Below are 14,768 nucleotides of genomic sequence, written 5' to 3'. Positions count from 1 at the left end.
CCACTCAAGTCAAATAAAATTGACCTCTGTATGCCTATGTCGCGCAGCTTCAGTGTTGCAACAAAACTTCTGAGTAATTGGCTCTGAATGCTTTGCAAATTAACATATGAAGGACAAATTTCATTATTAACATAGGAGGCTGTCAGAGCAGTGAATTTATTAACTTGTTAGATGACTTTACGTTGAAGGCAGAAAGGTGTGACAGTATTTCATAGAGGAGGAAGTGATACCCTTCACACTGGTGTCTTAACCTCTGCTCATGGTATACTGATGTGGAATATTGAAATGGTATCAGCAATTTCACTGAGAATCAAAGATTTTTTTGAGCTTGTAAGTTAGTAGCTGCCATCTTAAACAGATACTGGGTACCTTGATATCTCTCAGAAAATATTCTTGTCAACTCCAAACTTGCATTGATAGCCCTGAGATTTTTGCCCTCTGGTGCCAACTTACTGTTTGGAAAGTGGATTTTCCACTTAAGGAATTAATATTTTTTTTTCACATAGTTTTTGGCCAGGAATTCATGTTGTCCTTGGACAAAATATGTTCTGTATAGTAGGCCAAGTTTGTAATGACCAGCTTGTTGTCATGCGTTTGTTAATAATTTTGTAAGTATGAAGAAAGTATAGAAGTGGAATAGGTCATGGAAGAAAATAAAGTACATTGTGCATCTGTTACAGAACTTTAGAATTATCTTTACTGGTGCAAGTTGTTTCTAGCAGAGAATATTTATTCTTTTCTTCTGTTGTCTTGTCCTCTGTCAGAGGGGAAGGACTTGTTAGCTTTCGCAGTTGGGAATGTGAAATTTTCTGAATAGTTCTGCAAGAGTGCTGTATGAAGCTTGCAGATATTTTTACTCCTTACCCCTCAACAGGAGGATCAGGGCTGCCATATTTGCTGATTACTGCTTTTTTTTTTTCTGATTTGGCTATTTTGAGTTTTACCTACGGATGTTTGTGGCTTTGAGAAAATAAGCAGAACCAATTTGTTTGATCGGTATTCCTGACTTCTTCCTGCATTTTAGAGCTGAAGTCAGTGCTGAGCAGATAAAAATTGAAGTGTATGATTTGCTGCTTATTGGGTTTCAAGGAAAACTTTATGGTAAGAATTCATTATTGAAAATGTCTGGTGATAGCTGTAGCTGATATCTACAGGCTTAGATTAAATAAAAGGAATTGTAGGGCAAATGAAAATGGTAACTTGCAATGCTGATGTAAAGGGATACTCAGAGTGCTTGAATTAGACTGCTTGGGAAGAGATTTTCAAAAGCAGCCTTACAGTTACATGGAACTGAAGGCCTTATATCTGGGTTCTTGGATGCCAAGGGGTTTTGTTTCTTCAACCAAGGGAGATTTTTTTTTTTTTCTCTTCCTCCTTTCTCCATATGGTTCATCACTTAAAACAACTGCATAGGATTTATGAATCCCATGGAAAACTATGAAAGAGAATACACAAATATTGTTGAATCCCCAAGCTGAGACTCAGATGTTGTTGAATTGAAGAGGTGGGACTGAAAGTGTAAGATACTGAATGTTATCAAGCTTTTTATTTTCAGAGCATTGCGAGCTGAGTAAGAGACTGTTCTAAGATACCTGTGTAAAGTTTCATACAATAATTAGAAAAACACAGGTAAATATATTTATTTTCATGTCACTGTAGAGGAGAAGAGATCACAACCTCAAAAAGAAGGTAGAGTTCGGCATTTACAAATCTCTGAAGAACTCTGACAAGAAAAAAGTGTTGAATGTTTTTTCTCCATCTTACATTGAGCTCCAAAATGTAACTAGTTTATCATTTCTGTATGCTCAGGTTGCTCTGTACCTCTTTTAGAGTTCTGTGGAATTGTATTGTAAAGATAGAGAATTGATATGTGAGTTAAAATAAAAAATTATATTAAAGGTAGTTTTTTAAATGCAAAGACAAAGCAACTCAAGGTAATGGAGGCCTGCACTTAGTAGTAGGTTACATGAAATAGCGTTCTGTCACTTGTCTGAGAGTCACAGCTCTCTTTATCAGTACATACGAAGTCATAGCAGATCTTTCTGAACATTTCTCCTTTGCCCTCCAGGAGTCATTGTGTAAGAAGATGCCAACCATCAAGAGTGGTTGATAACTCACCAAAATAAAATTAACAACTCTTACAGGGTATGCAAAAGCCATAAAGAGTACACTTTATACTGTAGATCACACACAAGGACAACCAACTTCTATGGTCCTTCGTTTGACTGGCTTAAAAAAACACCTTAATTGTCCAACAGGCGAATCCAGGAACGGGATAAACAGCGGCTTGATCGAGTGCAACCAGAAGAAGAACTTCAGTGGCAAAAAAAAATTCAGGAAGATGAAAAGCAAAAAAGGGAAGAAATAACCAAGAAGAAGGAAAGTGAGGATAAGGGGAAACAAGAAATGCAAGAGAAACTGAGTAAGCTTTTCCAACCACATCAAGAGCCAATCAAGCCAGCTGTCCAGGCTCCTTGGTCAAATGCAGGTAGAGTAAAAAATCAAGAAATGCTGTTGCACATGCCTCTTGAACAATTCTTTTCTGTTTTGTCTTCCCATTTAATACAGAAGAATATTATGTTTCAAGATTGGATTGCTAGTCTTATTAAAGTAAATCATGTATGGATTGAGCTCTAGACTCCAAAAAGTTGTTCTTTTAGGCTTCACTATTCTTCCTAAAAGTGTGGTGTTTAGCAGAGTATAAAGCACAGTTGGTGAGACTCACAGTGCCAGCTGAAGAGAGAATCTTGGCTGTAAGTTGTAAGATCTTGATGCAAGATGTCAAAAATTATTTCTGTACTTTTCTTTACAATTCTTATTTGGGTGTGGAATATATGTCTTGGGATTTTTTAGAGTAGCAGCAATATGTCATTTAGTTATCCTTTCTCCTCTTTCCCCTTCCCCATGCATGTTGCTTACTGAACAAATGACTTGAAGTCTAAGATTAATCCCCTTTTTTCTGCTACACACGATCACTTTCAGCTGAGAGTTTTTTCTCTGCATTATAACCTGATTTTTGCCTGTATTGGGAATCATGGTTCCCCCTTAAGTGGCTTTGATACATACATGAGATAATTGATTGGGAATGTAATATTTGATCAAAGGATTGCATAAAGGGGAAATTACCTTCTATCTTTTAGCCCAAATCTAGAATTGACTTAATCTAATTTCTTCTTGCTAGGTTTTATTTGTGCAGAGTAGCAGAGGGCACTTTTATGACCAAATAGGCAAAATAGGAAGCACATTATACAAGAGGAATTTAGCTTATATCTTTGGGGTTTTTCTGTATTATTCTTTTCCTAATACTGCATCTTTAGCATGTAATTTTTTTAAAACATCATCTGTAAATGACCTCTTTTCAGCCAATCTGTATGTACTAGGACATCTTGAAACACCTTTCTTGGAAGTATAGTCAGGCTGTAAATGAAGCTGCTCTAAAAGCTGCTCTCACCAGCAGGCTCTAAAAGTATTTGGGATACCATTGATATATGCAAGAACATCACTGTTTGAATTGAACTATGGCTGATCAGATTTAACCTACAATATCACTGAAGCATTTGAGAAGTCATGTATGTTGCATCATAAATACATGATTCTTTCTATGAAAATAGATGTATATATCACAAAATTTAAAATATTATTATATTTTACCTGATGTTTAGAAGATAAAATAGCAAGAAAATTGTATTTTAAATAATTAATTTTCATATTTCCCCTTGTGTCAAAGGGGGATAAAATACTTCTACAGACAATGTAAGGTTTGTTAAATTTTTGTCTCCACTTTCGTCTAATTTTTCAAATATTTAAAAATGTGTTTTGATTCCTCCCCCCCTTGTATCTGTGTTTTTTTTCCTTTGCTCAGAAAAAGCTCCACTAACCATTTCTGCTCAGGAGGATGTAAAAATAGTGTATTATAGAGCACTGTATCCTTTTGAATCAAGAAGCCACGATGAAATTACTATTCAGCCTGGCGACATAGTCATGGTAAGAAGGGATTGTGATATTACTTGAAAAAATTACTTAAGCTTTTGTACTTGTGTGATTGAATTTATATATGGTAAGATTTTTTACAGACTTGAGAAGAATATTTCAGTGAATACCAAAATGATGTGATAGGACATAGTAACCCTATTATAATAATGGATAGCTTCTTACAGTTCATTGTAAGTGTAAAGTTTAAACATAATCTATAAGTAGATTGTATCAGTTTTAGTATGCTGAGCTGTGTGTGTCTGTCAATAAAAATAGTACAAGAGCAGTGTAAAATTTCTAATTTGGAAAACTGCCTTTATTAAGAGAATGTGATATCCAATGTAATACTATGTGAAACAATTACACTAAGCTACAAGATGGCTACACTTCTGTCATGATCACATAAACATTAACATAGTCTTTGTACGGTGGTGATAGTTCTTCAGTAAGACTGAAAATTTTTTATACAACTCTTGGTGACAGTTTTTGACATAATGATCTAGTATAATTGTAACTTGGAATTGTTTGTATGGTAATTTAGTCTGGGTTTTTTTATCTACTTAACTTTTGTGAGATACTTCTACATTTGTTTTAAAGAGGATATACAGTAGATAAAATGACATTTCTAAAAATGGAAACTTCAAAACCTAAAAATTTGGTTGCAGGTGTGTAGATACAGAATAATTTCCTTTTTTTAAAGTAGATGAGATATGGGCATATGGTCAGCCTATAACCATCATGTTAAACTCTAAAGCAATATTCTGCTTTTGTCTCTAATTCCCTCTAAAATTATAGTTCTGTTGTTAATGACTGCAGTTATTAAATGTGTATATTAATATTAATAAATTACTAGTATGATCTTCACATGTATATGTCTATTCATAATGAAAATTCCTAGTGTAACTGTTAAATGATACCTTGTTCACTGTGGGAAAGTATATTCATTGTAGTGTTCTACCCAACAAAATAGATTTTAAGAGCTATTGCATTTTGGCACAGTTTAGTAAGAATGGATTTTGGAAAAAAAATACACTTTGTAGATTCTCATAAGTTGTAATGATAACTATTTTTTCAAAACCATGTATTCTGGGGAGATGAACCTTCATCTCTCAGCCTTTTTGGTTTGTTGCTTTTTTTTTAATTGATTGAGCTGTGTCACACTGAAGTGTTTGTGACATTAGAATCTGCTTTTGGAAAATAAAAGGCAAATGCTGGATTAGTAGCACTACTGAATGACTCGGGATGAGTCCTAATGCCATTCTGAATAACAGTGCAATGTGCTGTTATTCTGCATCAAGAAATAGTATTAGTCAGTCAGCTGTTAAATGAGAGATGATACAGGTACATGGGTCTCCTTAGGCTATTGAAAAATGCTGTGTTGCCTTGCTTTCTTGGGAAATAGATTGTAGCCTAGGCATATAAGTAGACTATTTTTTTCCTTGAGGAAGAGCAACCACTATTAGGTAGACTTCCCGGGAAATAACATTTTTGCAAAAAATATATGATTTTAAGGAGCACTTCACACATTTTAAATAGAGATTTTGAGGTAATCTGAGTCTTTCTGTATGTTACTTTTGGACTTTATTTTAACTTACTCTACAAAAATAGGGTAACTACCCTCAATTTTCTTTATTTAACTTACTTTTGACAATAATTAAACCTGATGGCTGATTCTTGTGGGATTTATCTCCTGCTCTGTGGTAATTGCTTAAATGGGCTACTCTTAGAAAAGTTAATATAAGTAAGACACTTTTGTGAAATGTGTTATAATTCTGCCTTGCTTTAAATCATTGCTTTCCTGATGGAGGTTAAAAGGGAATGGGTAAGTGTGCTATATGACTGTTAGGAAGTCTATGCAATTTATTCATTTTCATAAACACAGATTTTTGTTACCATGTAGCTTACTTGTTTTTTGAATTCACCTAGGGTAAAATTAACAAACTAGCTCGCATTGTCAAAAGTAATTCAAGTGCAATGGACCAGAACTTACTTTTGATAATGGTCATTTGGACTCCTAGACTCTTCTCTGTCCTTAAGTGTTTGTCATGTCCTGTGGTTCTAAAAGGTTCGAGTTGGTTATGTTTTTTTGGAAAATAATAATTTATAACCTTACATGTTGTGTCTAATTTATGACATAAATACAACTCTGTAGTTAAGCTGACCTATACAGTTAGGAGTTTACTGTGTGCAACAAAGTAAGTATTGCTTAGAATAATTGTGTTCTAAAATAGGCAAATTTAGCACTTCACCATTTTAACACTTGTAAATGGCTTTGTGTGTGCAGGCTTGTGCAATCATGTCCTGTAATCATATAGCTGTACAGAAGATACTACCCAAACTGTAACTGCTGTGAGCAAAGAATCCAGCTGATGCCCAAATCCATTGACTGTGCACGTGGGAACCAGGCCTAAATCCTGGATGTAAATAGGGCTGCAGAATTTATTGTGTCAGAATGACTTGTGGCTTTAATAGATGTATAGCTTGTAAATAGTTTTTACAATGGTGTAATGCAGTTTTACACTGTGCATGAATCTTGAGACCTGTCTTGGTGGAACTGAGGGAGAAGGATGAGGGTTTATTCTGGAAGGAAAAGTATTTGCAAATTTGAGGAGGGCTTTCTTCTACCTGACTTTGCAGTACAAGTTAGTTATCTGTAGCACATACACGTAGGGAGGGCATGGGCTGTATTTTTTTTAATTCTTCCACTTTTTAATTACAGGATTTTTATATATTCTCTTAACTTGGATTTCTGCTTTCTCTGCTTCTTACCTTTCTATGTACTTTAAGTTTCTTTCACTGTAAGCTAGATTGATTTATAATCCTAAGTATAATTTAACCAAGCTTTTGTCTGGGAACAATATTCTGAGCCAAGAAAGCAGGCCTCTTTCAGGGCTCTGTCTGTTCAAGAAGTTAAGTTTCTATTATGTGTATGAATATATGTACATAATGTATGAATTTCTTTTCCTTTGGATAGCTCTTTTACAAAGCAAGTCCTGCTGGCATTTGCTGCTGTTAGGCTCCAGCTTGAAGTAAATGAATGGATTCTGTTGTTGCTGATAATGTTTTATATAATCCATCTTAAATAAACTTAAGCATAATTCAGTGAAATACAGGTGAATTATTGAATTACTGAACTGAGCGGCTCTGATAGCAGGAGAACATAAGTTAAACAGGAAGTTCATAAAGAAGCTTCCATATAAAGTCTAAAACAAATTCATAATGATAGTTTCTCATCAGTTTTGTTAGTTATTGATTGTGAGAGTTAGAATGAATGTTCTTTGTATTAGACACATAGACAGCCTCTGTGTAGGCGTAATCAGCATATGGCCCCTGGCCTGAAGAGCTTATATTCAACATTGTAACAGGAATTCCAGTAGTCTCAAAATATCTAGATCAAAAGCCTACAAGTGGAATAGAATTTAAATGGTCATTTAATGGATAGACAGTTGAACAAAACAGACGATGGTACTCTGTTTAGCTTTGATTAAATACTTCTTGTGAGAGTATTAGGGTTTGGCTTCGTATGTAGAGTGAGCATGTACCATAAAACAGGGCTTGTCTTTTTTTGTGCATGCACTGCTGGTGATACACAAGCCGTGTCAAAGAGGAGTAGGCCACTACAAAGCCAGCCCTTCTGTTGACAGAGGTACTAACGGGACCTATTGCTTTTGCTGCTGAGTTGTGTTGCTGTTACTCCTGCCACTTGTGTTCAGTTGTTGGAACTAAGTAGTTGCAAGCCATGGCTCTGAAGTATGGTTGAGTAAATAAAAAATGAAACCACACACACTATAATTCACTATTCAGGTGGACATTTAAAGTCTAGTTGTGTTTTGGAAAAAATTAATCTGGGATAGTCTGTTGTGGGGACTTGGGGGCGGTGGGTGTAAAATATAAGGAAATTAGAACAAATTAATTTTAAAAAGGTTCAAAGGAATATATTTAAAGTTCCAGTAGTGTACTACAAAAAACAGATGCAAATTGTATTTTATATGAAAAACTGAGAAACCAGATATTTTATGAATTATAGAGTTAAAATTATGCTTCAAAGCGCCTTTTCATGAGTATACATAGAAAACTTAATTGGATTGAATAAGCATAAATTTGACTATCCTAATAGGCTGTTTTATGAATTATTTTAACATAAAACTGTCTTCTAAAGAGACATTAAATCAGTTGTTAAAACCTTTTGGTAGGTTGGGGTTTTTTTTCTCTGCTTGTACAAAACATTTCTTTCTGAAAAATTGCAGTGGTTTCTGTATGACTGTGATTCATTTCAAAGATGGCCTTTTTAGAACATCACCATAACAGATTTTTTGGCTTTTCAGTTGTGATTCCTTTGTATATTAGTGATTCTAGTTACGACTTGACTAATTGAATGACAGTAGAAACTATGTGACTAATATTACTGTTTAGATTATTCAACTTGGCATCAGGTGCTGATAATCCATTTTACCCTCTCTCTCCCAGATTAACCTGCTGCTGTGACCTCCCATCACCCCTAGTGCTGGTTTAACAATCCTATTCAGTGCTGCAGTGGAAATTTTGCTCTGCACTGCAAGCATGTAGTCTGTTTACTTCTGGGTTTGCTTTGAGTTAGTAGGAACTGAGACAGAATATGGACCCAACAAAAAGCAGAAATAATGGATTGTTTTGCACCAAAAGAGGGGTGTGGGATACAAATCACAATAGGAGGCAGTCAAAAAGTCAACAACTGGCCTAAGGCAAAGTAGTCTATCAGCAGCTCAAACAAGTAGTCCAGGGACAATCAGAGGCAGGTTTACTGCTTTGGTTTCAGTCACTTCTAGGAAAAAGAACGGTCCCACCTTTAGTCTGAAGAGACTACTTTGCACCATTACCACAAATAACTTTTTTTTGGCTCTAATTTTTTTTCTTCAAACAAGAAGCTGGTCAGGTTATATTTTGTTAAAATCAATAGAGTGAATTTGTAGGTACATTTCCAACTGTAGAAGCATCTAGCTCATGTCACTACTATATGCTATTTTTGTATAATGTCATATACTGGAAACTCTTTTGACTGAAAAGGATACTATTTCTTATTCCTTAGCTCATGAAGCATTCTGTTATCAACAAATCCCTCACATTGAATATGGATTTTTAGGAAATAGTGTCGGGTGATTTAGAAGTACAAATTTAAGCATCTCTAACTGCTGTACTGTTATCTGCCACAGTCAACTCTTCAGTTATGCTGTCATTTGAAACTCCTAGATATTTTGAAATACTGATTGCTACTGGCCTAAACAGATGAGAGAAATTCTTGCCAAAAAACAGCCACTGTGTAGGGTTGGTCATCTGACTTTTCATGACTGGCCTGGTTTTACTGCTGACTTGACCATTGCTGGGGAATCTGCAGCTGCACAGTAGATTGTTGTACAAAGTAGGTGTTATTTACATGTCAAAGGTGCAAACCCTATGCATATGTAAGGGTTTGCTTGAAAACTGAGATTCTTTTGACCTATCAAAGACATTAGATAGCTAGAACACCAAATTTACCAAAATTATTACCAAATACAATTATTGCCTTTTTTCTTCCAAAAAGTTTCTGTAACTGTTGTTGCCTTGGTGGTATTTAGCCACCATATCAATTCACTAGGGGTAGCAATAGTGAATTACTTTTCTTCTGCGGTTCTTGCTGAATGTGGTTAGCTGCAGCTCACAGAATTTAAACTGATCACTTTTACTGAAATACCAGACTAAGGCAGTAGACTATCAGTAGAGCTTGGAGAACAAATCTGTGAAATGTTTAAGGGAAGTTAGCAGGACAGTGTGAAATTTGCAAAATCTTAGCTTAACATGATTATAATAATCAATAAGTAGGAATTAAAATACAGCTGCAAAAATAGCCCGGTTTCATCCTGTCCTTTATGGCTTGGCAAAGACATCGGAGTGAAGGGAAAGAACCGAGGCCTTCAAATTTGTGTATGAAAACTTACTGTGGAATTGTTTTGTATAAATACATTAGCAAATCTGTGGATTTGTTTTGAATTGTTTGATGGGTGTTGTTTTTAATATGCTGTGGTTTTTTGTTGTATTTTCTGCAAGAGAAAATCTAGGAAAACTTGTTAAAAACTGCATTTTGTCTTAGTTAAACCAGAAACATTCAATATTTAAGGGATTTCTCTAGAACTCGCTTCTCCCAAGTCTGCTGTACTATGACAGACTTTCAAGCAACTGTTTAAAAACCCATGCTTGGCTTATGCATTAAGACTGAAATAAAACTTTTTTACCTCATCACCAAGAAATCCTTTTGATTTTGGCTTGGGGGAAAAAATAATTTTAAAAGTATTGCAAAGTAGTATTGTGTTGCAAAATGTTCCCTATCTGTTAATAGGCCATAGAAGGAATATCTGTCAACATAATCATCCAAAGGTAAATTAAATAACAACAAAAAATTCTACCTAGGTGGAACTTCTATTTGTAATGAAGGTGTCATGTCTCTGTAACTAGAGAAAGTTAATTACTGTGGATGAGATGGATTGTTTTCAGTAAAAATTCCATTTGTATCTTATGTTTCTTAACTTTCTAACTTGATGCGCCTACAGGTGGATGAAAGCCAGACTGGAGAACCAGGATGGCTTGGTGGAGAATTGAAGGGGAAAACTGGATGGTTCCCTGCAAACTATGCAGAGAAAATACCTGAAAATGAAGTTCCAGCTTCTGTAAAGCCAGCAGTTGAGGCAGCTGCTGCACCTAAAGTTTCTGTGCATGAAACCACTACATCACTAGGAACTCCTGCTTCTACAGAGTGTACAACAACTGCCAATAACTGGGCAGACTTCAGTTCAACGTATGTTTGGGTAGTGATTATCATCTTAAATGTGGTGGAGTCCTTTTTAATCAATTTGACTGTGGTGGCAGTTAACACAGAGTAGCTTGTTTGAAGTAAAATATTTTTTCAATAGTAAATAGTTAAAATCGTAGCCTTGTGGAACTTTAGCCATGCTCCCATCATATCTGCCTCCAGATATGCCCAGCATATCTGCAGTGGACATCACGAATGTGGACACTTTCCTAAGTGAGGATAGTGAAATGGTAGAAATGCCAAGGTGTTCACCTTCCTTCTCTTAAATTAGTTGACACCAATTCTCATTGAAGGTTTCCAACTTGGTTTATGCAAAAAATGTTAATGAGAGTTAACATGAAAAGATGATTTATTAATTTCTTATCACAACATTAATAAGACAGATGCAAGTAGAATATGTGCCCTTCCCTAGATGTCTTGTTAACTCAACTTAATGCTCCGTGCAGTATTATCAACCCTATGTAAATGGGGTTGGGTAAGGAATTATCTTACCTTTGACCATGTAATACATATTTATAAATTAAAGTCTAAATATCTTAGTGCAATATTACAGTACATAATGTGTTCTATTTCAAAATTTTCATCAAATAGGTCACAGTAGCTTTTTCAGTTATTTAAACTTTTTCTGTTTTACTGCAAAAAGTCATTTTTCTGAGCTAGCCTTAAGTAGTGAGGACAAGCAGATGTATTTAGAGATTGCCTTGTTAAGATAATTTTATTGTTAGCCTATATTTGATTGCAGTACTTCCACCTGAGAGTTATGATGCTCATGGATTATTCAATTGAAAGAAATTAACCTAGAATGTAGAAATTTTTTTCTGCATAATCTTCCTGCATGAATGTTTTTATTCAATTGAAAACAGTAGGAATTGCATCATTCTCTTTTTTTTTTCAGATGGCCTACAAACACTAGTGAGAAACCAGAGACTGATAACTGGGATGCCTGGGCAGCTCAGCCGTCTTTGACTGTTCCGAGTGCAGGGCAGCTGCGGCAGCGATCAGCCTTCACTCCCGCTACTGTTACAGGATCATCTCCCTCTCCTGTCTTGGGTCAGGTGAGTGCCTATATTCATTAAAACTGTTCTGACCCAGCACAAACGTTTGGAAAGCAAAGTATGAACATTGACCATGCATTAAAACAGTCCCCTGAAATAGGTAAGCTATTTCAGTTTGGAGTGATGAACAGGTAGCGTACCTCCATTTGCAAAATCCATGGCAGAATTTAACAAGAAGCAGTTTCTGTTCTGCTATTCTTTGCTGGCTTTTTTAGACTTTGGTGGTCCAGTCTTCATGTTTTGGCAGGATGCCAGTTTTGAGTCACTTCCTTGGAGCTTTCCTGAACCACATGACAATAACCTTCACTCCAAAGTGGATTATGTAGTTAAGTAGAGTAGCAATGGCAAAGCTTCACATCAGATGAATTCTGTCCATCTGTTAAGGCATTTCCTTTTCCTCAACTGAACAACATACTGTTTTGTAAGTTAATGTGTTCTGAAAAATGCTAAATATCTTAGTGTCTTAGAGAAAAAAAAAAAGTTGGAATGCACAATGAATAACTTGCAGCAAAACATCATCTTCCATTAAGTTTACTTTAAGTCCTGCCAAAATAGCTTCATGAAGCTTTATTACGTGTATATCTTAGTTGTAAAACTTTATTTAACTTGTTAAGCAAAACCTCAGATAATCTTGCATTGTATTGATTATGTGTTAGCAGATAGAAATCTAGGAGGACTATAAATGTTTCTGGTATTACTTTGTAAGTTTCATTGATGCTACTTTATACAGTTGAGGGAGAGTCTATTTTGTTGCTATGTAAGTGGCATAAGAGTATAATTCCTTAAGCAGCTTTCTTTATGAAAAGTGGTGCATGACAGACTTCTCTCTCTTTTTTTAAAAAATTTCATTAGGGCGAAAAAGTGGAGGGGCTTCAAGCACAGGCTTTGTATCCTTGGAGAGCGAAAAAAGACAACCACCTTAATTTCAACAAAAATGATATCATCACAGTTTTGGAGCAGCAAGATATGTGGTGGTTTGGAGAGGTTCAAGGACAAAAGGGGTGGTTTCCTAAATCATATGTGAAGCTTATTTCAGGCCCAATTAGGAAGTCAACGAGGTATTTTATTTGCTTTTACTGTACTTTACTTCTATCCTATAATAGTTAAATAAATATGAAGAGTTGCACACTTGAATTTTAAAGTTTAGAATCTACTCTGTAAAAATGCTTTTTTTATATGACTCTCTTCTGAGAATTTTGACTTCCAGCCCTGGAAATTCATGTAAGAAATAAGAAAACTGTCCTCAGTTCTCCTTGGGTCACGCATCACCAACAAAAGATCTAAAGTTTAATGAACGGTCTTAATTTTATGTGACTTGCAACTGAAAAATTAGTGTATTGGATTTTATTAGTTACAGCTATGTAAGTCATAGCTTATCTTTCCCTAAAATAAAAAGGTATACCTCAAAACTTAATCACTTATTACTCTTGAAAGATGAAACAATCAAAATCTGGTTCTGTGTAATGTGAAGGCAATGTTAACAGTATTAATACAAATGAGAATGATTTTAGATTTTTTTTATTATTTTTTTTTTTCTCTGAGGGAGAAGAGGAGGTGCAGAAACTGGTGTATATAAGGCAGTTACCTAAATGTAACCATGACTGGCCATTGTACTTAAAAGTTTTTATTTGCACATTTACTGTCTCTTCTTTTAAAATGTAGGGAATTTCTTATGGATGCGTATGTATTTTTTAGTTTTTAAATATAACAATAAAAATTTTTCTGAAGACTTAATTTCTTAAATAACCATTATTTTCTTCTAAAGCATGGATTCTGGTTCCTCAGAAAGTCCTGCTAGTCTGAAAAGAGTAGCATCACCAGCAACAAAAGCAGCTATGTCAGGTGAAGGTAAGCATTTCAGACAGAATGGCATTAATAGTACTTTACTATGTAATTAAATAGATTAAGACTGCTTATTACCCAGAAACAAGCTTAGAATCAGATCTTAGTGTTTTAAGATCAGCCCTGTTAAAACCGAAGTGCAAATCAGTTTGCTTCTAGAATGATTTAAAATTATTATAGTAAGAATTTATATAAGTTGTGTATATAGAAGAAATAATTTCACATGCCATTAAAATATCTTCTGTAGTTTGTACTTTTTCTTGTATAAATATTTTGGTAACAATTCCTGATCTGGAATGGGTTTCTGCAGAGGGCCAAATAAGCACATCTGTACATGTACTTTATGTCAGGAATTATTTATTATTAATGTCTCAATTTCACCCAAAGCTCATTTCCAATGTTTCATTAAAGCTCTTAATTAAAGAAATTACAATCAGTTATATAATGTTGTGATCCTTATGGTCAAGGCTACTCCTCATTTTTAAAGGAGCCTGGGGCACAGACAGATAATTGTCAGGCCTCTGAAGGGCTTTAAAAGACTTCCATTCCTGGCTGTTACCGCCCTTCAGCTGGAGGTTAAGTCTCCACGGGAGCTGTGTTAACAGACTGTGTGGGCACCCTTAATCTACTTCAGTACAGAGTCAGCTAGGTTAATTTAAATCGCAGTCAGAGTAAATCAATGAATCTAAGTATGGGTTACAAATGAACATTTGTATGTAATCACTACAGCACACCTTAAGTTTTTAAACTACAATTCTACATACAATTTTAAGTGAAAGAGTCTCTTTTGGTTACTGATGTATTTAATTTGCCACTGGCATGAGCACTACAGAAATTAAAAGAGGGAATTGTAGATCCATGTAACAAGGAAAGTGAGATAATCAGTTATTTCAAAACACAACTAGTCTTGCTCACTATATATTTGAGGAAAAGCAATAGTAGAAATGCTAAGTCTTTTTTTGTAAAGTATGGGATATCTCAGGCTATATGTTTGTATTAAAAAGGAGCACAACGTTTTGATAAAACATTTCAAAAAAGCTGTATTTTTAAGAAATAATAAAGCATGGATTTAGCATCTT

General features: G+C 35.0%; 1 protein-coding gene across 6 annotated transcripts in view; it reads left to right on the top strand.

The window, feature by feature from the left end:
* ITSN1 (intersectin 1) overlaps positions 1 to 14,768 on the top strand; it is a 145,314-nt gene that overhangs the window by 80,900 nt on the left and 49,646 nt on the right. For all 6 annotated transcript variants that reach the window (XM_075033767.1, XM_075033766.1, XM_075033765.1 and 3 more), the window contains 6 exons: positions 2,259 to 2,488; positions 3,863 to 3,984; positions 10,533 to 10,777; positions 11,688 to 11,847; positions 12,700 to 12,905; positions 13,613 to 13,695. In XM_075033767.1, coding sequence (XP_074889868.1) covers positions 2,259 to 2,488; positions 3,863 to 3,984; positions 10,533 to 10,777; positions 11,688 to 11,847; positions 12,700 to 12,905; positions 13,613 to 13,695 — 1,046 coding nt within the window. The remainder of the gene's footprint in view (positions 1 to 2,258; positions 2,489 to 3,862; positions 3,985 to 10,532; positions 10,778 to 11,687; positions 11,848 to 12,699; positions 12,906 to 13,612; positions 13,696 to 14,768) is intronic.

This window comes from Buteo buteo, chromosome 8 (assembly GCF_964188355.1).
Source record: "Buteo buteo chromosome 8, bButBut1.hap1.1, whole genome shotgun sequence".
Lineage (NCBI taxonomy): Eukaryota > Metazoa > Chordata > Aves > Accipitriformes > Accipitridae > Buteo > Buteo buteo.
The sequence above is the reverse complement of the archived record's forward strand: the minus strand, read 5'-3'. Positions and strand labels throughout refer to the sequence as shown.